At 35.9% G+C, this 26,284-nt stretch overlaps 2 protein-coding genes across 3 annotated transcripts in view; one reads left to right on the top strand and one right to left on the bottom strand.

Moving 5' to 3' along the window:
* Positions 1 to 1,103: 1,103 nt before the first annotated feature.
* The window catches only part of LRPPRC (leucine rich pentatricopeptide repeat containing), a 105,137-nt gene continuing 79,956 nt past the window's right edge, over positions 1,104 to 26,284 (bottom strand). Inside the window, exons 30-39 of one of the 2 annotated variants that reach the window (XM_037806558.1) lie at positions 21,892 to 22,018; positions 15,547 to 15,635; positions 11,806 to 12,010; positions 9,921 to 10,060; positions 9,667 to 9,782; positions 7,157 to 7,231; positions 5,345 to 5,429; positions 3,628 to 3,770; positions 2,767 to 2,847; positions 1,104 to 2,327 (exon numbers count right to left, since the gene is read on the bottom strand). In XM_037806558.1, the coding sequence (XP_037662486.1) occupies positions 2,791 to 2,847; positions 3,628 to 3,770; positions 5,345 to 5,429; positions 7,157 to 7,231; positions 9,667 to 9,782; positions 9,921 to 10,060; positions 11,806 to 12,010; positions 15,547 to 15,635; positions 21,892 to 22,018 (1,037 nt within the window). In that variant the 3' untranslated portion in view covers positions 1,104 to 2,327; positions 2,767 to 2,790. The remainder of the gene's footprint in view (positions 2,328 to 2,766; positions 2,848 to 3,627; positions 3,771 to 5,344; positions 5,430 to 7,156; positions 7,232 to 9,666; positions 9,783 to 9,920; positions 10,061 to 11,805; positions 12,011 to 15,546; positions 15,636 to 21,891; positions 22,019 to 26,284) is intronic. The other variant, XM_037806559.1, reaches the window with a different exon arrangement.
* Positions 24,107 to 25,847, top strand: LOC119512023 (epoxide hydrolase 4-like). Its single transcript, XM_037806560.1, has one exon. The coding sequence runs from the start codon at positions 24,324 to 24,326 to the stop codon at positions 25,410 to 25,412; it is 1,089 nt and encodes a 362-aa protein (XP_037662488.1). The 5' UTR covers positions 24,107 to 24,323; the 3' UTR covers positions 25,413 to 25,847.

Genomic DNA, 26,284 nt, shown 5'->3' with positions numbered 1-26,284 from the left:
TTATTAGTGCAACCATACTTTGGGAATGTTGCTTTCACTTATATTCTGCAAATACTGGTTTGTCAGAAAGACAAAATTAAATGAAAATTGTGTTCAAAGACATGAGGAGAGCAGTGCAAATTTGAGAAATAAATTGTACCGGGAAGAATAACTTGCAATATAAAGCTTGCTTAGTAAATTACTGAAACTTGCAAACTTGGTGATTATACCAGGCCTTGGAATATTTGATTAAGTGGAAGAAAGTAACCTTACAATGCAAGGTGTCTAGGGGCTGGGGACACTTGTACCAATGTGAAAGGTTTATGGCATATTTTTAGTTTAGAGATTCTAATTTGACTTTTAAGACACTGGGTAGGATTGCTCCATCCTTTTGCATTTTCATAGGGAATAAGTGACTAGTCAGAGTCCCAGCCATGTGATTTATTGCTGTGATTCTGGGCAAATTAACTTCTGGTAAGCCCAAGTTTTCTCTCTCTGAAATCAGGTAGGACTGATGCCTAAAGATGAAGAGGCATGGTAGGAGTACTCAGTGCTAATCAGTTTTTTCCACTCCCACAGGACTGATCACAGAGGAGTCAGTTTACTGTGAGCCTATGGCAGGATTGTGCTAGGTCAGGGGACACACAGACAACGAGACAAAGCACAGGTCCTTAGGGGTTCACAATCTGTTCTGCCTAAGTGGCTGTAGGAACCCTGAAGAGAGGACAATGGGCTGAGCGGGGACAAGGGCCCAAGAGAGCAGCACAGAGGAGGTATGGGGGCAGTGCTCAGTGCGCATTCAGGAAGAGTGGAATAAGAGGGTAAAAGCAGAGAAGAGTCCTGGACACAGCCTGTGTACGTGTCAGCCAAGATCCCCATCATCTTAAGTAGATGTAGAATGTTCCTCTGACACGTAACACAAGACGAGACCCCCTCCGTTTTGAGTGTCAATTTACCATACACACACTCTAACTTATCCATTGTTCTCTACACACAAAATCTAAGTCATTTATAACAAGGAAATTCTGGCCACAACATACGTCACCACACAATTTTTAATTTAAAAATATTGGTGACATTCTTGAAATGCAAAAATACAGGATAAAAATGAAGAAGCCCAGGGGTATTTGAGGTATACTTTATTCAACTCATTTCACATTAAACTCATATTAGGTTGAAACGCATTAATGTATAATTACATATAAAATACGATTTTCCTCACGTTTATTTTTGTGGTTACTCTATAACTCTATTTCAATTTAGCTCTTAGATATTTAGAAAGCATTCTTAAGCCCACCTAGAACATACAATTATTAGACTTTAAATATTTTACACTGAAAAGTGAAGCCAAAACAGTGCTAAAGATATTTGTCTTGATATTTCTTTAAAATATATAATATATTTAATGCCCCCAGCCTGCTGTTTAGGATGCTAGATGACGGATTCTACTAATTTCCTCTACTCCTCTATTGTGCCCACATTTTATCAGCCAGTATACAAGGCTAATTTGGAATCGCTTCATGCAAATGAGATTCTACTTTCAGTTTCCCCAAAGATGATTAGGAAGTCCTGATTATAATAAGGTTATGCCTCACCTTAGAGAACTATTTTAATGAACATCAAGAAAAACTACTACATGTACCAAACCCAAACCTGGGGAGAGCACAGAGGAAAGCTTTATTAAGTCTTCTAGGCCAGGACCCAGCATTAGCCGAGCCTCGTGATTCCTTAGGTCTAACTCTAAAAAAAAACACAATGGAAGTAAAAGCATGTCTAATGCCAAGAAGACATTTACTTCTTAGCTTCCCTTCATCAACCCTTGCTCTCACACCATCCACAGGCACTAGAGGCAGAAGAGGACTGGCCCCACAAGTCAAAAGGTTAATATAAATAGCAAGAGGTCGGTTTATTCCCCTAAGGCAAGGACTCCCCTCCAGGTAAATGGTGAGAAGAGGGTCTTCACTAAAGACAAAATGGTGAGTCATCACCAAATTTGAATAGACAAGGAATAAACAAAAATGGAGATAATTCTGCAAAAAAAAACATTTTCAGTGTTTTTGGTGATTACTTACTTAATCCCCAAATAGTCCGTATTAATACATTAAGACACCTATGTAATGATAAACTGCCTTGACCACAAATCTTAGAAACTGACGGGCAATATATATATAGTTTTTAAATACCTACCTATAATGTAGGTATTAACAAATATATGAATCCATATGGAAATGACTTTTATTCATTACAGTTGAATACAAACCAAGATTCCCCCCTTCATATATGAAATCACATATTCAGTGTTCAAGTGGCAAGCCTGATGTAGGGTGTAAACTTGTGCCGACAAAGACCTAAAACCAAAATGAGAGGAAATGCATTGCTGTAATTCATGATGATGTCCTTTAGCTCACTGAACATCATCTTGTCCAGCTCCAAACTTTTTTCAGGTAAACATATTAACAAACAAGTCTATGAATAAAGAAACATTTTTGCTAAAATGTTAAATGAACAGAGCAGGGGATCTGAAAGGTCAATTGGGAGAAGAATCCTGAAAAATTATGGCTTCATACCAGGAGCCTCAAATAAAATGCTACTGATGTTTCACTGATAAGAACAAAACACCTAGTAACTAAGTATACATACACAGTTACTGTCAATAAGATGCTGATCATATTGTATATTACAAGTAAATAGGAGTGCCTAAACAAATCAGTTTTTCATATATTTATTCTTCCCTCTCAAATACATTTTAAAAAATAAAATTTTAGACACGAAATCACAAATACATACAAAACAAAGTAGTGCCTGCTCACTTCACAAAGCGCTTTCCTTTAATTCCTTTAGCTGCTTTGCATAAAATGCAAAACTTTCCTGTGAAGGAGAAAAAAGGGGAGGGAAGTTACAGGTAAAATTACCAGTAAAAGGCAATGGTCCAAAACTTAAAATCATAAAACCATAAAACTGGTAGCCGAGGCTACTGGCCATGGCAGATCCCACCCCCCAAGCTTCAGCACTGTGCTGTTTGATGAAATCATCAGTTCTCGGGCCCAAAGTTCAGAATTAAAACCAGCACCAGGAGCCTCTGTAGAACGTGTGCATGCCTCTGTGTGAAGGCACTGACACCTGCCCAAGGTTGAGGTGTCTGAAATGAATGTGGTGCAGTGACTTTCAGTTCAGTGACACAATAGAAAGGAATTTTGCTTATGTGATTTTGCTTATTAAACTAAAAAAAAACAAACTGTCCTAGATGAAGAAATAAAAACCAATTTATACTTAAAACAAGTAACAATGTTTTACTGTGACATCTTATACTTGGCTACAGTGACATCTTATACTTGGCTACGGAAATACAGGCTACTAAATTCTATTTAAAATTGAACCATGAGAGAATGGCCCCAAGGGCATTTGATAAAGTCATACCTATAGGTGAAGGTCTGATATGGACCAGGTATTTTAAACCAAGGCCCACGAGGGCTATGATCTTGCAGAGCCAAACCCAAGGCATGACTGTTAAGTCCCTGAAGGCCTCCACTGAGAGCTCTTCAGAGATCTAATCTTCATGTAATTAAGTATTCAACTTTTTTACATATTATTATGAAGCATACACAAATCTGTTCAGGTGTTTTCTTTCTTTAATTAAAAAATACTCACTGGGGGTTCAGTGAAAGGGACAGACTCTCCAGCTTTCTTCAGCAAAACTGCATACTGCTTTAGAAATAAGTCATTCAATTTTATATTCTTTGCAGTCAAATGTTCATATAGCGCTTTAGCAGATGCAACATCATTGTCCAAGGCTGAAGAAAAAGATATTAACCATAGATAAAGACAACCTGTCTTCCTCTTTTAACCACAACACTTGGCCACTCAGGGACTCCTGGATCCCTTTTTCCCAAAGCAAATGAATACTTAACTTTCTCTGGTAAAAAAACACATTCAGAACGTTCACACTCCCTCAACCCTTCCCCACACTCCTCACTCAGCACCATTCACTGCAAACCCTGTTAGGCTAAAAACCACACTTTGAAATCAAGCTAATCCAGGGACTGTTGTGGTGTGGGGCACGCAAATTATGTGGAAAACATTTTCAATATCAAGGTTATCAGCACAAAAAAGACAACAGACTTTCAATACATTCTTCTATTATAAAATAGGCAAATGTGGGGAATAAGGTTAGCTGCAATGACAAAAAATCTGTAAGGAGACATTAAATAAGTTAAACTAATATTTCACATTAAATGAATGATGAAGTAGCTTAGGAACAAAGTTTAGCTGGCTCTCCATTAATCAAGAATAAAATCTTCTTAGGGAAGCTGATTTGCAGAAATTTTGATTTTGAAATTTTGATTTTAAGTTTATTGTCAAGATTTTAAGGGCTCTGCAAAAAATCATTGTTGGTAATTCAAGTCCTAAATCCTGTCCTCACTACCTGTTAAGGGTCCAGCTCAATTCCTAAGAAGGTGCTACCATTTCCTAGGAAGGTGCTCAAAAAACTCGACTCTTCCCTTCCATTACTTCGGGATCTCCCTGTTCCACCAATTCTCAAGTGGGATTACCCAATTTAGTAGTGGCACATATAGTTTTATGTTGTCTGATGTGGTTTATGTTCTTTAGTTACTATTTAATATTTGCCAACTCCCAAAATATGACTTTGAGGTTTATGATTGTAACTCTATTTTGATATACATAATATTCCTCTCAGAGAGTGAAAAAACAGAAACCAATTTACTAATTCTGATTGCTGAATCTATTGTCTTGCCAACAATAAAATCAACAAAGCGATTCTTTATTTACCCCAGTGCATCTTTATTTACCCCAGATAAATGCTGACATTTATCCTGATGTTAGACTGGCTTCTTTTCATATGATTGCTGCCATTCAGGGAACAGATTAAAATTATAAATCTCACCTGAGATTTAAGGTGGAACCCCCAGGCCCACTTATTAATTTAGGGATCTGTTATTTCAAAAGGCAGGCAGTGGGTACTGAAGGAGCAACAAGGCAAGTCGAGTGATGGTCTCAAATATGTACCAATTTCACATTCCATTTCAGGCTGCAGGGCCTTGAGAAGACTGGATTGATTTCCGAGATGGTAGCCCAAGTGGACTTGTTGATCTTCCTAGGAGCCAGGGATCCTTCTCAGACACACCTGGGCCCCTCTGAAGATTCTTGTGATACTTTTTAATTTAAAGTTATATGAACAATTTCATATTTTTCTTAAATATAGTTTTAAGACACATTCAAAAGCCTAAGTAAATTAGTAATTACCTGATATTTAGGATTATTGTGTTAAAGTCAGACTAAGACTTAGTTGATTATACCACAAATGTTTAAATTACTTAAAATAATATAGTCAGATTAAACTTATTACCATAGTTGCTCATGATAGAACCATATGCTTCCTCCTTTTCAATTAATTCAGGAATCAATTCTAACAATGATTTCATGGTTGGTGCCTAGGAAATTAAATACAGGTAACATTACCACAAACGCAAAAGGACCGTGAACCAGAACACTGATATAGCAACATTATATCAGAAAATTTTGAGAAAAATTACAACTAAAGCCTATTCAATGTAATGGACTATTTTCCCTTCTGTGTATCTTAGCATTTAATGCTGATTCAATAATTTGCAGCCAAAATAAACCAGCATTTTTCAAAAGCTAATGCATTTTCATTTATATTTCTATGAAGATTTTTCTAAAATACAGATTGCTTCTTTTAAATCAGTTGGTAACCATATCAAGATGTTATGGGATCCCAAGGGTAGAAGAGATAACATTTGTATTTTTAGGTGCCAAAATGATGAAATGTGAAAAATTAGGTCAAACATTCTGACATCTTCCCCACTCAGGTAATGGAGCATTTCTGGGATCTCAATAGAATTTTTACCTGATTGCTGTCAGTGCTATGGTTTTATTTCCTATAGTGATACAAAACTGCCATGCCCTAATGAATAAATACAAATTATTTCCAAACACACTCCAGCTTTGCTGGATAAATCAGTGATGGATTTTACACATATTTATGTCCAAGAAGCTAAAACAGGCATAACTGTTCTACTGTCAAATAGTTGAACACCGTACCTGGCATTTTTTTCAACCAAACTTGCTGTTTAGCATGTTTATTCTGTCAAACCATACCTGGACCTACATCTCTCCAGGACTTCCTGCAGGTCTCCTGGGGGGAATGTTCTAAGCAGATACATTAAATTGCTGTCCATTTCCTGTCCCATCCTATAAGCAAGGCAGTAGGAACCTGGCACAGCCCCAGATGTTTTCTGACAAGTACTTTTCACATTTCTTATACTTTTTAAGCACAAATTTAAAATAGTCTCGTTGACAGGAAAAATGGTGGCGAAGCAACTAAATATCTTCTAAATGTAGGTGGTTGTAAATATACAAGTGAAAGAAATAAAAAGTGCCATTAGGTAAATTTAAAAAAAATGTATGTGTGTGTTTGTGGGGTGGGGGTGGGGGGGTGAGTGTGTGGAAATGAAGGAAAACTAGATCTCCCAGACTGCAGGAAATAAACTAAATGTTTTACATAAAACAAATATTACAATTGATACTCAATGTGAAACATTTATAGTGTCCCCAAATAAACTTAGAATAGGGTTTCTGGTGCTAAAGTCAGATCTAAAAAAAAAAAAAAAAAAAAGGATTTGGTCTTAACACACACTCACACACGAACTCTTTAATATAAAGAGTAAACTGCAAACTGAAAGCACTAATTTGTGGCACCATACCAGTTTCAAAGCCAAATCATTCATCTACCTGACAAATGGTCAAAAGTGGACACCTGATGGGAGACACATGTGGTTGCAAGTTCCCTTCAGGAGTGCTTCTGTACTGTTAAATGTACAAAGTAACCTCAGCAACAGGATTTTTATCTTCCATTTCCAAGGGCCCTTTCCTGGGTTTATAAGTGTGCAACCACATGAATGGAAAATTCACTGCATGAACCTACTTGTCTTTCCCAGAGAACTACTAAGAAGCTAGAACTGACTCTGTACCAACATCCTAAAAAGGTAAACAGGTACAGACAGGCAAAGTCTTCAATTCCTTTAGTGATATGCTTTTAGATGTGGTCCTGAACCAGCAAGCTCTCATGTTGAACTCAATGCCTTAGAACAATATTGGCTCACAGCACCACTGATTTTTAGCAAGTAAAGCACAGTACCTTTCCTGGTTTCCGAGAACTCCTAATGCAAAACACCAACAAAATTGGGATTTGTTCAGCGATTGCACTGCATCTCTAAAAATTAAAACATTATTCAAGAAGTGAAGATTTTTGATAAACAAGCACACCAAGGTGAATATTTCCAATTAAGAAAGTTCACAATAATGCTGTAGTGTATCATTATCAATAGGAAGGCCTAACAGTCGACCATTTTTTTTAAAGCAAGAAAAAAGAAAACAGGTGCAAGCTATGCCAAGCTTTTGTGAATGATGTCCTTGGCATGGCAAGCATAAAGTTTGTTTAAAAAGAAAAGGGAGGAATTAAACTAATGCTTCAACAACCACAGAATAAGGTTTAGGATGGCAAAGAAAGAGGGAAAAAAAGAAACACTGTTCCTCTCCAATTATACTGCCAAGCATTCACAAGTGAGCTAGGGATCATAAGGTTAATTATACATTTAATAAGGTGTCAGGGAGATAACTGCTCGTTTCTTTATAAAAATTAAAATGTACAAAGCAAGTTCTCTTTAAAGTATAATTACCTACACTTATGCATACAAAAGGACTGATTTCAATCTCTCTATTTTATAAAAGGCTTTCATTGCAACAGACAGCCGGTGCTTGAGAAAGAGACAAAAGTTAAACTCAAAAAAAAAGTTTATATGACAGACCAGATAAATCAAGTGTCTATCCAATCTTAGAAGCTATAGTAAAATCAAATATGGCAAGACAATATTTTAGTTTACACTCATCACAGATGTCATTCTCATAAGTTCCTAAAAGCACATTGCTCTTTCAAAGCTTTAAAACACTGTCAGGACTAAAACGAATAGTATAAAAAGAATTTTGGGGGACACCCAGAACATTTACATTATAAACTGCTTTCAATATCTGTGAATAAAGTATTCTTCACTTCAGCAAGAATAATCTTTTACTGTTTGACAAGCAGGTAAAGGATGGGGTAAGGAGTTTATTATCTAAAACCTCAGCCTAGTGAAGGGATGAAAACTGCCGACGGCTGTTGTTGCAACAACAGTTCCCCGCCTCAAGGGTCCTTAAGACAAGCAGCTCTGGGTAAAGGCAGCTCTGGAGGGCAACATCCCTGGTCTCTCCAGTCCTAGACTGCTATCAATCGGGGCTTCCTAAGAAAAGCCTCCAGAACGATCGCTCAGACAAGCTGATCGAAAGTACCAAGTGGCACTTTCTAAAGAACTATCAGAATAAGGTGTTAAAATTGAATAAAATATTATGGCATGTATAATTATTTACACCCCTAATAGGTACTTAGATACATGTGAAGATAAAGCATTAGAGTACATTCCCTTCAAGAGGTAACTTTAAAACTAAAGGCAGCAATATAAAACAAGTAAACAATTCTAGAAATCCTTTTCCATCATAAATTGTCTTTTCCTTTAAAAAAAAAAAAAAAGAGAGAGAGGAAGAACAAATCAAACAAAACAAGAAAATTCCCAAGTCGCTGTATTTTCTCTCCATTCAGGAATAAAAGTAAAAATCTTAGAAGCAAACTTTTCACAAAACTGTTAACACAGAAATTTCTTAAAATTTCCTTAAAAATGGTTTTGGATTACACTGTCAAATTAGATGAAGTTTAAGGATCAAAATCAGAGCTCAAGAAAATGGGTGCAGTTTGCCTTCTCTGTCTACTACTTAAAATATTTCACAGCTGGTAAAAATGTAAGTGAATATTACACTACTATCAGAAATTGGTCCCAGGCCTCAATTTGACACAGGGAGTCTACATAAACACAGCCGTTGGCGGGATCACAGTGACTGTTTGACTGCCACCTGCTGGGAAGGGGCTCCCCAGCGGTGCCTGTTTGTGTACATTGCCAGTGGCAGCTCCGATCACCCACAGTTCTGTCGGCACTTGGCGCAGCTTTATATTTAGTGTTGTTAAAATGGCATCAATGTAGTTGTCTCCCTTCCTGAAGATAGCTAATTTAACTGAGAGTGTGGGCCACAGAGACCTGCATTTGTCATTTAATGTGTCTGTGACACACAGTGAATAGAAAGCAAATTCAACTCTTAATAAACCTTGAATAAGGCACCGAGAATGTTTGCGTATTCAAGTAAGAAGCTGTGCTTGAAAAACAAACAGTTCCTACTTTTTGTTTGCAAACTGTGTTGCCATGGTAATGCACAGAATTTAGAGCATTAGAGAAATTAAAGTAGGAAATCAAAGGAATTATTTTGCATTACCTATCTTCACAGAAACATTTGTCTCAACCCATGCATCTTTCCCATCGCCCCCTCACCGCCCCCCACCCCTTATAGCTAAGGACATTTCTAGTCCAATATGGCATCTTTAAAATAACCTACAACTTACAACTCCAAGTTCTTGTCATGAGACTTTGATTCGCACTGAATTTAAGTGTGCTCACGGAACCACATTTCATTTCCAGTGTTCTACCACACACCTATGTCTAATATTTCTCAGTTTACTTCTCACAAGCCGCAGCCCCCACTGCTCCATGTCTCGTGGGTCATTACCTGTAGGAGTGCTCTGGCATCATCCACCTTGCCTGAATCCACAAGCTGAAGGAAGAGATCAGTGACAGGTTTGTAAACGGCAAAATGATTGGCCAATCTCTCTGCCATGATGCTTACTGGAAAAATGACAGGTAAGGGGAAAAATTCCTTCATTAAAAACAATGGTATAACTCATCCAGCAAAGAAATTTGGTGCCCGTCTCACTAGACACAGAAAGGGTGTTTCTGTGTTCTTTACAAGGACAACGAACTTACTCTTTTCAAGCGCTGGTTCCAACTGCCCATCTATTACTTTTCTGAATAAGTATGCCAAGCCGAAGTATCGGGGATCCACAGTTTGATTCCCTGAAGTAAGCATACTTTCAATGTTTTCTATTGCAACATCTATGTTATTGCTGTCAAGGTTAAAAAATTATAAAGAAATATTTGTTTTGTATTAATTTTTTTGACAGTTTTAATTTGATAACTTACTTTTAAATCCACTCAAACAAATAGTTTAGGGAAAAAAGGAAATATATTTATGGATAACCAGATTTTAAAAAAGCACTATGCAACTTCAAACCAACCACACTTAGGTAGCAAAAGCAATCAACAGGACGGTTTATCCTGTAATAGTTGGAAGTAGTTGCTTGTTTTATAACAGTGTTTCAGAAATAGATGATCTTCTATATAGAGAGGAATTAACGAAGATAAAATTTAAAAATCTTAAATACTGAATTTTATTTTGTAGCTCCTTTGAGGTAAAATGAAAACTTATGTTTAATTGTCATAACCTTGGCTTTAATAACCCACAACTGGTCAAATATATCATCTTAGGATTCTTAAAGATGCTGATGATATTTTCAGAAGGTATTGTTATTTTCCATGCCTCTAATCCATAGTCACATCAATAGGTTTTTGTCAGGTATTATAAAACTTCTTAAAATATTCAATTTATACTAAAATTCTCAGGAAAAAAATATCTTTCACACTTAACACTGAAAAAAAAAATCACTGCATGGTCATTTAATAAATCATAATAAAAATTATCTTTATGACTATCTTTTTGGCTACGTAATCTTTGATACTTTATAGTTATGATATGGCACTCAAAATCTAATTAATCAATTTTATGTTGAAATTATTACATGAATATAAGAATGCCCTAACAATGAACACTCAGTTACAATAAATATTTCTTCTGGGTTTTAATTAAAGAATCATTTAATAGTGCATAAAAATAGTCAAAGCATATACAAACTGCATTTATACAGTAAATTTTAAAAATTCATACAGATGCTACTTTGATAATTTTGTCAACTGTCCAACTTAAAACAATCACCTTCTCTTTATTAAAGTTCAATTTGGGAAATAATTTTAAAAAGTAAACACAACATGTAGCAAAGAGCAACTGTCTCCCTGGCCCAAAGACACAGAGAAAAATGAAACAATCTCTGCAAAGCAAATATTTACATCTCAATATCAAGTCCCATTAAACAGAAGATTTAACTACTAAAGAACATGGTTTCCTAAAACTATGAAGTATGTCAATTCCATAATTACCCCCTTGAATTTTAAACTGCAGCAAAGTACTATGCTAGTGAGCCTAACAAAAATCAAGCCCTTGTAAAACTTCTATACTATAGTGGTGGTTCTCAGAAAGGAATCTAGAGGTGGTGGTGAGGGAATCACCCCAGAGACTAACCCTCTTTGTGGCATGTGTGCTGACAGGCGTGGATGGGGGTAATGGGGGCAGGAAATATGGATGTGCATATTTTTAACAAATTTGCTGGGTCCTCTGCTTCACGCTATTCTAGATGAGGGTCACTCTCAAGTATTGCTGACAAGCAAATGAGCTCATCCTTCACTTTTTTAATGGTGTTTCAACAACATAGCATATATAATATATGCGTTCATGAATGAGAAAAGTTTGCAACTGTGAAAAGCAAATTTTATGAATTTGGTAAATGACATTTATTCTAAGATTAAATTTAAAGCAAAACCAAATTTTGTAATATCTAATTATTCCCTATTAATTAGGGAATAAGCAGCAATAGGCATCAATATTTTCTCATAGCCTAAAATGTTTAAAAACGTGGTATGTGAGCTAATGCTCCTTCCAAAATCCAATGGAGGTAAGAGAGAACTCGAAAATACTCACTTCTTCATCTGTGCCAAAGCAATGTTATTGATGAAAACCATATGTGAGAGTCCAATTGAGTCTTCAAGCCCCTTTACCATCTTCTGAATCATCTGTATGCTTTCTACATCACCCTTCAAGGCTAATGCCTGAATAAGGCGGGTCACTGCTGTCTTAGAAGGTATCTGCTCCAGATTCAAGGTTGTTTTTAACGTTGTTAGAGCCTCTAAAATAGAAGAGCAGGGGACAGAGTTTTTCTTATAGAACCTGTACTGACTTTAATCCATTTTGAAAACTAGCTTTTATATCTGAGCACCAAATGGCTATACACCAAAGGCTATGAATATTTTATTTTGGATTACAGAAATAATTAATACTTTATGAGGAATCTAAAAAAATAGTGATTTATTTGACTATCTATAAGATCCTAGAGACCAAAGATATTTCTTCTTTTAGTCACAGGGAAAATATAAATGTGGCAGATAGAATGTGGGTTCCATTCAGGGATAACATCTAGTGACCAATTTCAAGGAAGCTGGTAAATTAAGAGAAATATAAAGAATAAAAGGATTAAGAGTTCTCACATTGAAAGTTCCCCGAATTTTATATACACTCCAAGATTACATGATTATTAAAAACTTCTAATATCCCAAAGACTATTTCTTGGAAACAATGTATCTCTCTAGCCCAAACAGGATCGATCGATCATATAGGAGCAGCCAAACTGGAACAAGCAACTTTCACACTAGTAAATTTATTTTACATGATAAAATACCTTGTGTACATTTTCTTGCATTCATTTTACAAAAAAAAAAATAAAATAATAGTAATAATAAAGCACATCTGATTTCTATGGATATAGCCACAGGAGTTTTGTTTGTCTATTTCTTTTTAAAGTACTATGCTTAGAACTAGTACTCAGTTATGGGTAAATATGGAAAACCTTTCTGATTACTGACTCATGTGCAAGCATGGCAAAATCATTACATTAAATAAAGTGGTAGTTGGGGGAGAGGCGGAATGAAACACTTACCACAACAGTCACCATCACTACTGTCAAAGAAAACTATGGCTTTCTAGCAATTAAAGCAACGTAACCTAGACAAAACTAAGTTGATCTTTCATGGAAGTATACGAAAAGGGTAATAATTAAACAGTCTGTTAAAAACAATACAGTAAGAGACATTATGAATTCAGTGTTCATTACTGAGTAAACACTTAATTCATAATTACTCCGTATCTGTAAACAATCTAAACTGGTGAATCTCAAACGGGGAGAAGGAAAAATAGGTAGTTTAAAAAGCATGTGCAGTAAAATTTTATAAATACACACGTACATACAGGAAACAAAAAATGTTAATATTATTTTAATGATATAAACTATAGAAGATAAGCTTGATAAAATCACTTTAATTGGTAGCCATACACAGATAATCATCTTCCGCATATTCTTACTAACCAAGCTAGGTTAGTAAGGGAGGCTCTTTTTCTCCACTGGATCAAAATAATAACAACAAAAATAAGATAATGATAGTGATGATAACTAACATTTATTGAACATTTATGACATGTCAGGCACAGTACCAAGCAGCTATACTCACAACTATCCCTCTGAGTTAAGTGCCAATTTTACAGATGAGAAAACTGAACCACAGAAAATTTAAATAATTTACTCTAGGTCAAATTGCTCAGATTAACCATCTATGTGTACACGTATATGTGAGAGAGTGGGGAAAAGGAAACATAGCATTTTTAAGTCTATCCAAAGGGAGCATGGGACACTGTGATCTAAACCACAGCCTCTTCTCATACAGGACCTGTCTCTGTAAAGCTTATGACTTAAGGAACACCAAAATTGGTACCTAAAAGACTGGTACCAAAATCTACACACCGTTTTCCCCAAGTCCTTTTCCCATTGTCATTCTAATTCCAGTATTTACTCAATTACTCACTAGTGATCGTATTAATATTGCAACTAGTATTAATATTGCAACTATTCATAGTCTAGAACACTATTAGTGTATAAAATTATTTAAGATTTCATTAGCTTTATTTTTTCTTCTCACTTCAGATGGGATTGAGAAAAAGAAACCTGAAAGAGAGAGGGGCAGAAGAGCCGAAGGAGATTTTAAACATCAGGAGCTCTGCTGAGCCACGGAGTAAAGTATCACTTTAACAATATGGTTAATTCTGTGGCAAGACATAAGAGGTGGGGAGGGGAGGGCGGGTTGGAGATGGTAGTGAGGAAGCAGTGGGCTCATGGCTCCCACTCCCAGAGACCCTCCAGTTGAGCTAAAGAGCTACTGCGAAGAACAGACGTACTTTCTTATAGTTGTCACAGGGCATACAAGTAAAGGGGAACAGTCGAGTTAAACAAATTTAGTTCAGATTCAGTTAAAAAAATTAACCCCTTAAAATTAAAATTAAAATTAAAAAAAATTTTGTTCTTGTCTTATTTATATGGGAAACAAATTTAATTTTTCAATGCTTTTAAGCTTTATCATTTCTACATAAAATATCAACTTGACAAAGAGACTTCTCTACTGCTGGACATAAAATGAAAGCTTTTAAAGTTTTAATAACTAGTCCTACACTGCTCAATTATGACTTAAGGCTGTCCAAAAAGACTGTCTAGATGGGCTGGCCCTGCCTGTAGAATGCAGGTGGAAATTTTGCAGGGAGAAATCACCACCTAAATATTCAGTCCTAATCAAATTAGATGGCCAAACACCAGGATACTTAGGTATTCCAGGCAACACTAAAGTCACACATAATTAGTTAGCAACTTTCTTTTAGGGATGTGAAATTATTTTATCAACATGCCAGCCAGGAATAACATCATTATCTCAGACTGAGGAAAAAACAGGGTAACATATTAAACAGTTAAAGAGCTTTTGCAGCCTTCCTTTAAAATCTCCTAAGTAAATTTTCGTTGTATTGGCAAAACTGTAGTGCTACTGTATTGACTAAAATTCAAATGTAAAACTTAACAAGACAAGATGCTTCCCTAAATTTAAGAGATTCATCATTTTCCCGCTTGGGAACTCATTCATAAGCCCTCCAGATCCAAATCTATCCTACTGCAAACCCATAAACAGCCTCTACTAAACAAAAGGCCCCGCCCCAATCCTCCCCCAAAGTCTTTTCCACATCCTCCTGGTGTTTTCCTCTTAACATTAATTTAAAAACTCTAAACTTCAAGCAAACACTGTGTTTCATTGCTGTTGGTATTATGAACTATTAAAAAAGTATTAGATTAAGTTTTAAAAATCAATATTATAATCATTTCGTGCACAATCCCACACATTTAACAGTCAATTTAACTCATTTGCTATCGCACACACAACCAACACAATATGCAAGAAACAACTGCTGGGAATTGTTTCAGATGCTCTAAAGTATGTTAATTTCCAAAGCAAAATGACTTGTGCTGTGAATTTTAACACACTTGAAAGCCTGTACTTTCTTTCGTTCTGTAACACAAATTTTGCATGTCTGAAGAGCTGTGATTCATCTTAAGAAAACCCATCTTGTGTTAAATGGAATGGAAACTGGACTAAGTGGTCAAATGACAAGTACATTCATATTCAAGCTGTATTATAAATGCATGTACAGTAATTTACGTCTCTCAGCTACCACAAAAGGCTCTTGATAAGCAGGTAATTTGCTAAATGGACTCCTTTATCCAAGTATTCGAAGGGCGTTACAAGAAAAATCTGCAGAGGCATTAATGTGACGTAAAGGTCAAGCATTGTGACATACCTTTCAAATAATCCCGCCTAACTTGCGTTGCGATGAGGAGGCTGTTGGCAGCACCGTTCAGTGTGAAGCCCTTGATGTGGATCTCAGCGCTAAAAGAAGCAGACATTTAGAAAGGAATTACTGACATGCTTCTGATACGATAATAAACGGTTGAGCACCAAGGTGAAATTATAAAAACTACTTTTCGTATGTTAAAAATATTGCTGCAAAATATCGACCTGGAGACAGCTTTTGTGTTATCCTGTCAATGGTTATAGAAGGATAATTTTTTTTTGCATTCTGACAGATGACAAAGTTGGAAATGAGCAACAAAAGAAACAAAGTACAAGATTTTTTTTAAACAATCGGTTCAGACTCTTGAATGCTGACATATTAGATGACTAAAATAACTGCATGCCCTGCATTGTTCTGCTGTATCCTAAGCTGGATACTTTTTCCTCTTTTTTCTACATTCACCATAATTATAAAATGTAAAACTATTCTTTCAGCAATGAAAATGAACATTTATTTTCAGCACTGTATATTTTAAATATAAACTAAGGCATATAACGAACTAACACCATATCATTTGGTTGATTAATTTTCAAATTTCTGTCACCTAGATGCATGCAGTTTTAAAAGCTGAACGTACTGCAGCTCTAAAACCACTGCTACATTAAAATTAAAAATTTCACAAAACAATTTGTCCCAGTCTTAAATTTGAAACAAAAACCTCAACTTTTTGAAACTCAAGAAAAAAGAATCCTTTTATATGTATCACTAAAACCTACAGGATTTAAAACAAAAACCAAAAAACCTAGCCAGAGATGACTTCTGTTTGCTACACTGTTTGCACATCTCCTATGATGAAATTTCAGTATTCTTAATGCCCCCAGCATTCATCTCCCAATTAGGAAACCTCCACTGGTCAAAAGGAGCAAAGGAAATTGCTGCCATTTGCTTTATCAAGCTCAGTGATGATCTTCCTGCCAACAACCACATGAACATATTAGCTGAGCAGAATGTGAGAAAAGCAGGGTCACTGCTAAACTACTCTCATCAATCCCAAGAAAATCCTCCAAGGACACAATGTGCCCATCCTCTCAAGTCACCTTCAGCCTCTAAGGTTCATCCCTGCAGTCACTGGGTGCAGGATTTTCTCATCCTTCACCCAATCCTCTCAATCCTGCCAAAGCACCCACTACTCAGTTTGACTTTTCTCCTTTATCCCATCTGTCAAAGCTCTTAAATCGTCAACTCATGCATTAGACTATAAATTGCATAAAATAAAGGATTTACTTTCTCAATCTTTAGCATGATTAAACAAACATAAGACACTATTAAAAGCTCACTTCTCATGCTAATATTATTACATGTGATACAGTATATTTACTTTAAAATATTACCTATAATTCATTAAAACCATGAGGTTTTAACTGATATAAAGGTGAACTACAAACCTTTTGAGACCTCAAAAACAAAACCTTTTCCTTCAGTAAACTGTCTCAAGATGCTGCCTAGTCATCAAAATATGAAAGTGGAGATAAATATTAGGAAAAAAACCCCCACAAAACTCTCCCCAGATCTGTTAGATATACTTAACATATGTACCTTACATATGTATAAACTGACCAATCACAATTCCAAATACATTCCAAACTGGCAAAAGGAGAAAAGAGACAGAAAGTTACTGCTAGAAACTCTACATTGGAATCATTCAGGTGTACATCTATTACAATCAAAAGAAATTCATTTCTGACCCATAACTTTCATCTTTCCATTTGGAAAAATCAAGTCCAGCACTATCAAACTGAACTTCCTGCAATGATGGGAATATTCTCTATCAGTGCTGTCCTACAGAGTAGCCACTAGCCACACATAGGTATTGTGCTACTATGACAAAGGAATGGAAATCCTAATTACATTTAATTTTAATTAATTTAAATTTAAACAGCCACATGTGACTAGCACAGAGTTCTGGACATTTTTTTTCATTTTTAGAATTGTCAAAATAAAAAAAGTACAGGGATTGAAGGGTAATCTTTTAACTTGTAGTCAATTTTAAAAATTAATCCATCTTAACCAAAGAAGACAGTATTGCCGGAGAACTTTCCAATTAGTGACTTCTGAGCAATGACTGGTCTATGAATTGTGTTTATGTAACACACCCACAGGGCATTAGTCAGTGATTATCATTCATGTTACTCTGGATAACGAAAACTGGCCACTCCAGTAAAACCATCAGTGATTTAGTGTTATTTCCTAGACAAAGAGAATGAAATAGGAGCTTGTACGAGAGAAAATGAAGTGCTACTCTCAAAAGCTAAAGCAGAGCCACTGTTACATGATTCTTAAATCCCCTAAAAACAGTTTAGTATTATCAGAGATTTAAAATAGTAATTTATATCCCTTACTGCTCCTTGAATAAGCAGTTCCCCTCTTTTGAAAGAATTCACCACAGGTAAATTTTTACTTTGAAACCTAAGATGTTATAATTCTAACGACAAATGTTAGAAAGTTGCTTTTTTTTAAAAGTTTTTAAAGGCAGCTATTTTGTTGAGGTACCATTCCCTATTGGGAAGGCTAAATGATCTTGTTAATAATAAAGTAGAAGAAAGCTCATTGAAGGTCAAGAGAATATGCAACATATTAGAGACGGCAAAGGACAATAAAAACAAAGATTCCATTTTTTAGTTCATAAGGAAAACCACTGTTCTTAAGGTCGAACAAGTGACATTATAAAGATAATTATAAAAGACAGCTAGTTATTGACTGAGAGGAACAGTGTCCAAATAATACGAGGGCATAATATTAGGGTGCACTGTCACTTGCTACAGTGGCTCATTTTGTCACACCACATTATAAAAGCAACAGTTCTTTTTTACTCTGATCACTGATACGGAACTAGAATGGAAAGAGATGACCAAGTCTAATGTTGGCAATGAACTAGAAATGAATCCAGAGAAGTTATATAACCTTCCTCCAGTAACCCAGTTAGTTAGTTGGAAAAGTAAAACTAAAACTTCCACTTCTGAATTCCCTTTCCAGAGTTATTTTCACAAGTAATCAATGTAGATTTAACCCAAGATACAATTCTACATAGTTAGAGAGAACATTTTATTGACTAAAGGGAAAGGTCATGCATGGAGTTCCCAGATCAGATGCCTTCAGGTATCCTGAGGCTTTGGATATGAGATTCTTGTGGGCCCATCCAGCTATGTGGGAAAGCAACTGCAGAAAAGTCATGGTGGGATGCTATGGCTAAGATAAAAATGCCCTTAAGAGGGCAGAAAGGCTTCATGAAGATCGAGACAGAGAGAAGAAAAGGGGTAAAACCTACATGTAATAGGTTGTAGAACTAAGGTGAAAAAGCAGGTCTGTGCTTACACTTGTTTGATCAAGATCCACAGTGAGTAAGAAATAGTGTTTTACAGTACATCCCAGGACACAGATTTCTACATATGCATATAACAGAAATCAAAAGTTTCATAAAATAATATACCTTTACTACACGAGATTCTCTAACATTTTCTATCCTAGTCCCCCCCATTGGAAAAAAAAAAAATGCTGGTCTGAACCACTAAATAGATTCCATGGCTTACTAACTGATTGCAACTGTAGTTTGAGAAATACTACTGGATAAGTGGTCTTCAAAGAGACGTATGTACACTCTGTGAACACATTGGGATGAGGCAAGAAAACGTTTAAACCGCTACAATTTTAAAATCTCATCCTATGAAAAATTCCTATTTTTAAGTATGTTTTTTAATATACTTACATGTGGATACATTAGTACAGTTCACTATTAATGGCATGTGAACAAAACGTTTGAAATATATGATTCTTGAATCACCTGGATGTTAATTAAAATACAGATTCCTGGGTTCTGCAGCAAATCAAATGAACCAGAATCTTTGGGGCGGGCTGCAGGGAATCTTTTTATGCTATCATAGTGTGAGCCTAATTAAACTGAAACAAAAAACAAAAAACAAAAAACTATGCTCTGTAATTCTGAGAAGTATTTAGAGGTCTTTGTGACCAACCCCAGAATTAAAAATTCCTTGTGTGTGTTCTCTCTTTGATTTTACCTCCTCACTTAATCAGATCCAATTCTCAACACAAAACACTCCTTTACTCTTGCCCTTCTTCCCAAATCACTATTGCCTCAAAACATCTTTGAATATTATGGGTAGTATTGGGACAGAAGAAAAAGGATAAAACCTATATGTAACAGGTTATAAGTTTAGATAATAACTTTCTAGGAAGAGTAATTTTAGAAAAAAACTCACACACCTGACCTCAGTGGTTACAGATGAAAGGATACTGCTTAGTGTCAATTTTCCAAATCACTAATTGAAAGCATACTGAATACTGTATTCTAAAGTACTTAATTTAATTAGCAACTGGGTATACACACACCACAATGTATTACAACCTAAACTTAAACGTCTTAGTGTAACTATCCCAGTATCAAGACATACAAATGACGACCATATATATACCCATACAGACAAATACAGTCATAGTCAATACATTTTTCGAAACAATACTGAAACCTAAGCAGTAAATACTGCCTTATGATGCATAACTTTAGAATAACACCAGGTTTTCCAGTGGCTTACGAGAATGGGAAACATCCATGTTCTAGTCAGGATTCTAATATTCCAAAAGTGCTATGGCTTAAAAAATGTTGGAGAGATTCTTTCAGAATTTCAACATACTAGGAAATGGCTGACCTTTCCCATGGGAATAAAGCTATTGCTCCATCGACAGGACATGTCTATGTTCCAAGGCAGAGGACCCTGATCTACTCCTTTCCAGGCCCTTTTCTGAGTAATAAATCAAGTTATCAAGGTAGCTCCTGGGGAATAAGACCAACAGAGTAAGGGGTCACTGTACACAAGTTAACAAACCTTTACTCTTGTGCTGATTTGCAAAGTATTTTAATCTAGGAAATTAGCGTAAGAGGCAAAATCAACACCATCAAACCACCAGACAGACAAAAAAAAAAAAAAAAAAAAAAAAAAGCCACAAAAAACCCAAAAACTGTAACCGAGAAGTTAGGATTTAACAAATGATTGAGATTACTGAATCATTATATAGATATTTCTTTTTTTTCATTCCAGTATATTAAAATAGCCAGAAGGAAATACCTGAAATTGCTGAACTGTAATCCAGCTGCCTTGATCTTTGATAATAGTTGTATAACTACGTAGCCTTTATCCTGTGACTGTAAAAACAGTGTAAAAACCCTCATTTGTACTCCTTTATCCTGTTTTTTCAACTTTAGAGTCTTATGACCACTAAAGACAGCCCCTAATGTTTATTAATGAAGGGCCTTCAGTCAGCCCAGAACTAACTCACCCAATTCTAAAACTATTTGTAAAGAGGGACCTGGATCTCACCAAAATTGGTCCACCTGACACATGCAGTAGCCTAAACTTTAACCTGTAAGAGACATCCCGTCATCATATTAAGGCCTCCCTAAATTTATGCAAGTTTCATGTCATCAGTCTGTTCATGCTCAATAATTGGAGCATCTCTAATCTTATCATCTTAAGCCACTGTGCTCATTACCCTAAAACCTGCCCATCTTTTAATACTACAAAATTATCAGTTACTGGAGTTCAGGGAAACAGATTTTTAGGCCCATAAGCCATCTGATCTCCTACTTTGTGCCTAGCAATAAACTCTTTCTCCCTTGGAAACTCTAGTGTCTCAGGAACTGGTCACTTGAACACATCGGGCAGAAAACTTGCCACTTTTGATTGGTATCAAAACAAACAAAAAACATAACAGAGGGAAAAAGGGAAAAGGCATCTAAAATGTGTTGAGTGCATAAGTTCTCTCTACCTCACTCTACCTCCCTCAGTACCTAGAAGAAACTTTTAATGTAAGTAATATCATCACCTACTTATCACAGAGGAAAAAGTGAGGCTCAGAGATGGGAAGTAATTTTTCCAAGGTCACAGAGCTTACATAAGACTCAAACCTTAGTCTAAGTTCAAAGACCCTGGTGTCTTCATTATATCCTGCTCCTCCCAACACAAAAGGTACAGATTCTAGTTGCCAAACAAGAAACAGAGTAAGATAAAAAGTTACTTTTCTTTACATGGGCATCTTTAAAGAATAGTTTAAGGTATATAAAGTAAATAAAATGTACTGTATTCCATAGGCCTAGTAAAAATTTTATTTTCCATAGGTTAAAAAAACCATAAAATTGGTTAACCATTTCATCACATGATTTTTATGGGTAGGTGAGGATAATCAAGCAACTGACACTACAACAACACATCATTAGAAAATACTAAGGGAAGCCAATATTTTTTAAGTTAAAGGACACATTTTAAATGTACTAATACTTACACAGATTTCACTTGCATTGCTTCTGTAAAACTATCCTTCCACAATAGTAATTTTATAAGATTACAGTAAGTTTCACTGTTAAATATAATATTTTGACTTTCTGCTTTCAGGAAAGTATTATATGCATCTATGAGAAAAAGAAAAAAAATGAGATGACATTATTCTGAAATGGCAGAAAGGAAGGGGAGAAAACTCCCCAAACTAATCTCCAAATCCACATATTTCTGTTTCTTTTAATAGCCACCCAACTTTACCATCTCAAGAGACAAACACATGGACCAAATAGGCAGATGTTGTTATACTTCTAATCTTCTAAAGACAAAGTTAGATTTAGAAACTCCTACTTCACCAAATGGGTGCAAACTTGGAAGGGTTTCCTTTTAAAATTATTTTTCACTGTAGTTTCTAAAGTCAATAAATTATTTTCATGCCAATAAAAATAGGAAATAGCTCTTCTGAATGTTTGTCAAAAGATGATAACCAGATGATATTCAGTTTCAAAATAAATTGCAAAATGTGTGCTAAAGTCCAAATAAGCCAGAGGTATAATTTAGATTGAGAGGAGCAAAAGATTCATTTTAAAGCAATCTTTAATCTATAAGTGGGTGGTTACAATGGTTAACATTTCAGCACAATAGCATTAAAATGAATATAGCCTATAATTCTAAAATTAGGAGATCAAATTATTTGGCTACGACAGGACTTATACAAAAACGTACAATTTTCAAATATACAGATATCTAACAAGTAAACTAAGCAACATTTGTTTGACTGATTAACAGTTTTATTTCACTTATTCACAATAACTGTCAGTGAATGAAAAGATGTTACGAAAAGAGAAGTAACTACACTTTTCAGTCACTTACTTTTCTGAAATAAAATTGCCTGGCTATAAACATCCAGCTGAAACTACAATCTACTCTCTTGTGTGCATAAACAAATCAAAAGAAAAATGGGGTATAACTGAACTATCATGTACATCCTTCTATGGATATAAGGCTCAATGTAAGGAAATAAAGAACACAAAACTATGAATGAACGTAACATTAATGTTCAGAAGTACATTCTGAGCTAATTCAGAGGTTTCTCAACCAGAAGAAATTGTTACGCTTGTATTTATAAGTTAGAGAGCAGGGATTTGCAGTAACCCCTCAGTGGAACTGAAGTAGCCATCTCAAAAAGCCAGTTATTCCTTCAAGTTAAATTCAGTGAGGCAGAAAGAGAGAAAAGGTATGGCATCTTTATTTTTGCATCTTAAACCAAGGAGAACAGTTTGGGCAAGTAAAAGTGACTTCGTATGTGGTAAAAGTTAATCAAGTTTTAAATAAACCTTTCAAATATAAATCCCTCTCAGTTATTAAATTACAAAGTGCCTTATATCAGATCTTCATGTTTGCAAACAACTCTATGTTCCAGGGCACTGGTAGAAAGTGGACTGATAAGAAATAAAACCAACATATCAGCAAGAAGGAATTCCACTATTATTTATAGATTACTCCATCTTACACCTAGTCTAGTCAGTGTACTTTACTTTTCTGTAACAGGATAAAATTTAAAGTCATATCTCCATTTGCATATCAGTATCAATTACAAATTTAAGAACAAAGTTTTATTTATTTGTTAAAAGTCACAAAATATTACTGCTAAATATTTTTATATCATAACAATTCATATTGCATTAATGTGACTGCAATGGAATCTTACTGAGTACCTAAAACATGGATTTTCTTTTTAAGGGGGCTAAAAAGTTAAGATATAATGCAATTATTGTCTACTTAGTAACAACCATACGTAACTGAGAAAGCATGAGAAATTTAGTTTATTCTTACTTCCGACACTTTTGTCAGTGTGACAAGATTTCTAGTTAAATCAGGAAATAAAAAGGTTCTATAGGTTTCTAAATTGATTCCTTTCCACTGATCTATTCAGCTGTAATCTCCAAACTGTCAATACTAAAATGAAAAACAAAAACAAAACTGCTGCATTTATTTCCTTAATGGCTTAATTATAATAAAGTATACTTGAAATCTACACAAAAACTGAAGCAATTAAAGATAATGGCAGTATTCTATGGAGAGAAATAAACAAAAATAAGGGAAATGAGTAAAATATGACTTGGGGAGGGTACAAGAAAGTCTAAATGAAAATATCTAGAACCCAATAGGGAAGCTTGTATCAGAGGATTAAAAATAGTCATAACCAGCGGCCCCGAGCGCGCAGCGTGTGCGCTCAAACTCGCGGCTGTGACACGCGACCCGCACCGGGCGACGCCCGGGGGCCGGCGGGGAGGCGCGCGCGGAGCCGACGCGGGAAGACAGGCGAACTGGCGGGCCTGACGCGCGGCCGCGCTGGCTCTCTCGCTCGGGGGCCCGAGTCGTGTGTAGCTGCTCCCCTGGCCTCCCAAGGGCAGCGGGCCCCGCCGCCGCCAAACGATGGCGAGGCTGCGGGATTGCCTGCCCCGCCTGGTGGTCACGATCCGGTCCCTGCTCTTCTGGTCCCTGATCTACTGCTACTGCGGACTCTGCGCCTCCATCCACCTGCTCAAACTTTTGTGGAGTATCGGCAAGGGACCCACGCAGACCTTCCGGCGGGTCGCCCGGGAGCACCCTCCCGCGTGCCTGAACGACTCCTCCTTGGGCACTCACTGCTACGTGAGGATCAAGGATTCGGGGTTAAGATTTCATTATGTCGCTGCTGGAGAAAGAGGCAAACCACTTATGCTGCTGCTTCATGGATTTCCAGAATTCTGGTATTCTTGGCGTCACCAACTGAGGGAATTTAAAAGTGAATACCGAGTTGTAGCCCTGGATTTGAGAGGCTATGGAGAAACAGATGCTCCCATTCATCAAGAGAATTATAAATTGGACTGTCTAATTACAGACATAAAGGATATTTTGGACTCTTTAGGGTATAGCAAATGTGTTCTTATTGGCCATGACTGGGGGGGCATGATTGCTTGGCTAATTGCCATCTGTTATCCAGAAATGGTGATGAAGCTTATTGTTATTAACTTTCCTCATCCAAATGTATTTACAGAATATATTTTACGACACCCTGCCCAATGGTTCAAATCCAGCCATTATTACTTCTTCCAAATACCATGGTTCCCAGAATTTATGTTCTCAATTAATGATTTCAAGGCTTTAAAACATCTCTTTACCAGTCACAGCACTGGCATTGGAAGAAAAGGATGTCGATTAACAGCAGAAGATCTTGAAGCTCACATTTATGTCTTTTCTCAGCCAGGAGCATTAAGTGGTCCAATTAACCATTACCGAAATATCTTCAGCTGCCTGCCTCTAAAACATCACGTGGTGACCACTCCAACACTACTACTATGGGGAGAGAGAGATGCATTTATGGAGGTTGAGATGGCTGAAGTCACAAAGATTTATGTTAAAAACTATTTCAGGCTAACTATTTTGTCAGAAGCCAGCCATTGGCTTCAACAAGACCAACCTGACATAGTGAACAAGTTGATATGGACATTTCTAAAAGAAGAAAAAAGGAGAAAAGATTGACTTTTGTATATCTTCTGTGAGGGGTCTGTAATAAATCTCTAAAATTTTAAAAATTGTACATCAACTTCTTTAAGCTTACTAGAGAAAAACTTTTAATATGCTTTCTCATAAATAACTATACTGAAAAATGGTATTGAAAAAAATCTGTGAGTGTGTGAACATGTAATATCTAATGTTGAATTTTCTTCTGTTGTATTTTGCACAGAAAAGCATCTGCCTTAAAATGTATACACTTGTACAAAAAGGAAGTTGGGGAAAGTGGCTTAGTTTTGGTTTCTTGCTTTCTTTGCCCTGTTAACATATGGTGCCTTTTACAAATGTGTATTAAAGATTAGCTGTGCCATTAAAAGGCAAACCTAAAATGGCATAATTTTTCATTGTATTGTTTGAAAGGTCTTTTAACTGGTTTTAACCATTAAAAATTCTGTTACCAAAAAAAAAAAAAAAAAAAAAAAAAAAAATAGTCATAAGAATTTTAAAGCGGTCAAAACAGAGGTAGGGATGCCTTCAAGGAGGTTTACCACTAGAGCAAGAGACACCGCTCACGTCCTGCCTCCAACATAAAGATAGTGCTTGATCACTTCAATACACACTTGTATGGTGGCTGATTTCCTAATCATTTTTCACTTTCAAATAAAAGTTGCTGTATTTGCCAAAAAAAATTTATGATCATCCTATTTTCAAATTATAAATGTATACCTGTTTTTAGTTTGTATTATGAAAATTTTCAGATGCACTGAAAAGTATAAAGTATAATGACTCCCTCATATACCCATAATCTATACTTAACAATCATTGACATTTTTATAAATTTGCTTCATCTTTGGTCTGTTATAGCTTAAGTAGTTTAAAATAAATTACTGAAATCATTT

Source organism: Choloepus didactylus, chromosome 17 (genome assembly GCF_015220235.1).
Source record: "Choloepus didactylus isolate mChoDid1 chromosome 17, mChoDid1.pri, whole genome shotgun sequence".
Taxonomy (NCBI): Eukaryota; Metazoa; Chordata; class Mammalia; order Pilosa; family Megalonychidae; genus Choloepus; species Choloepus didactylus.
Note: the sequence above shows the minus strand (reverse complement) of the source record. Positions and strands in the feature narration are given on the sequence as shown.

What these genes read in the sequence shown, in the direction of transcription:
- LOC119512023 (XM_037806560.1), top strand. Translation starts at nt 24,324, where the DNA reads ATGGCGAGGCTGCGGGATTGCCTGCCCCGCCTGGTGGTCACGATCCGG.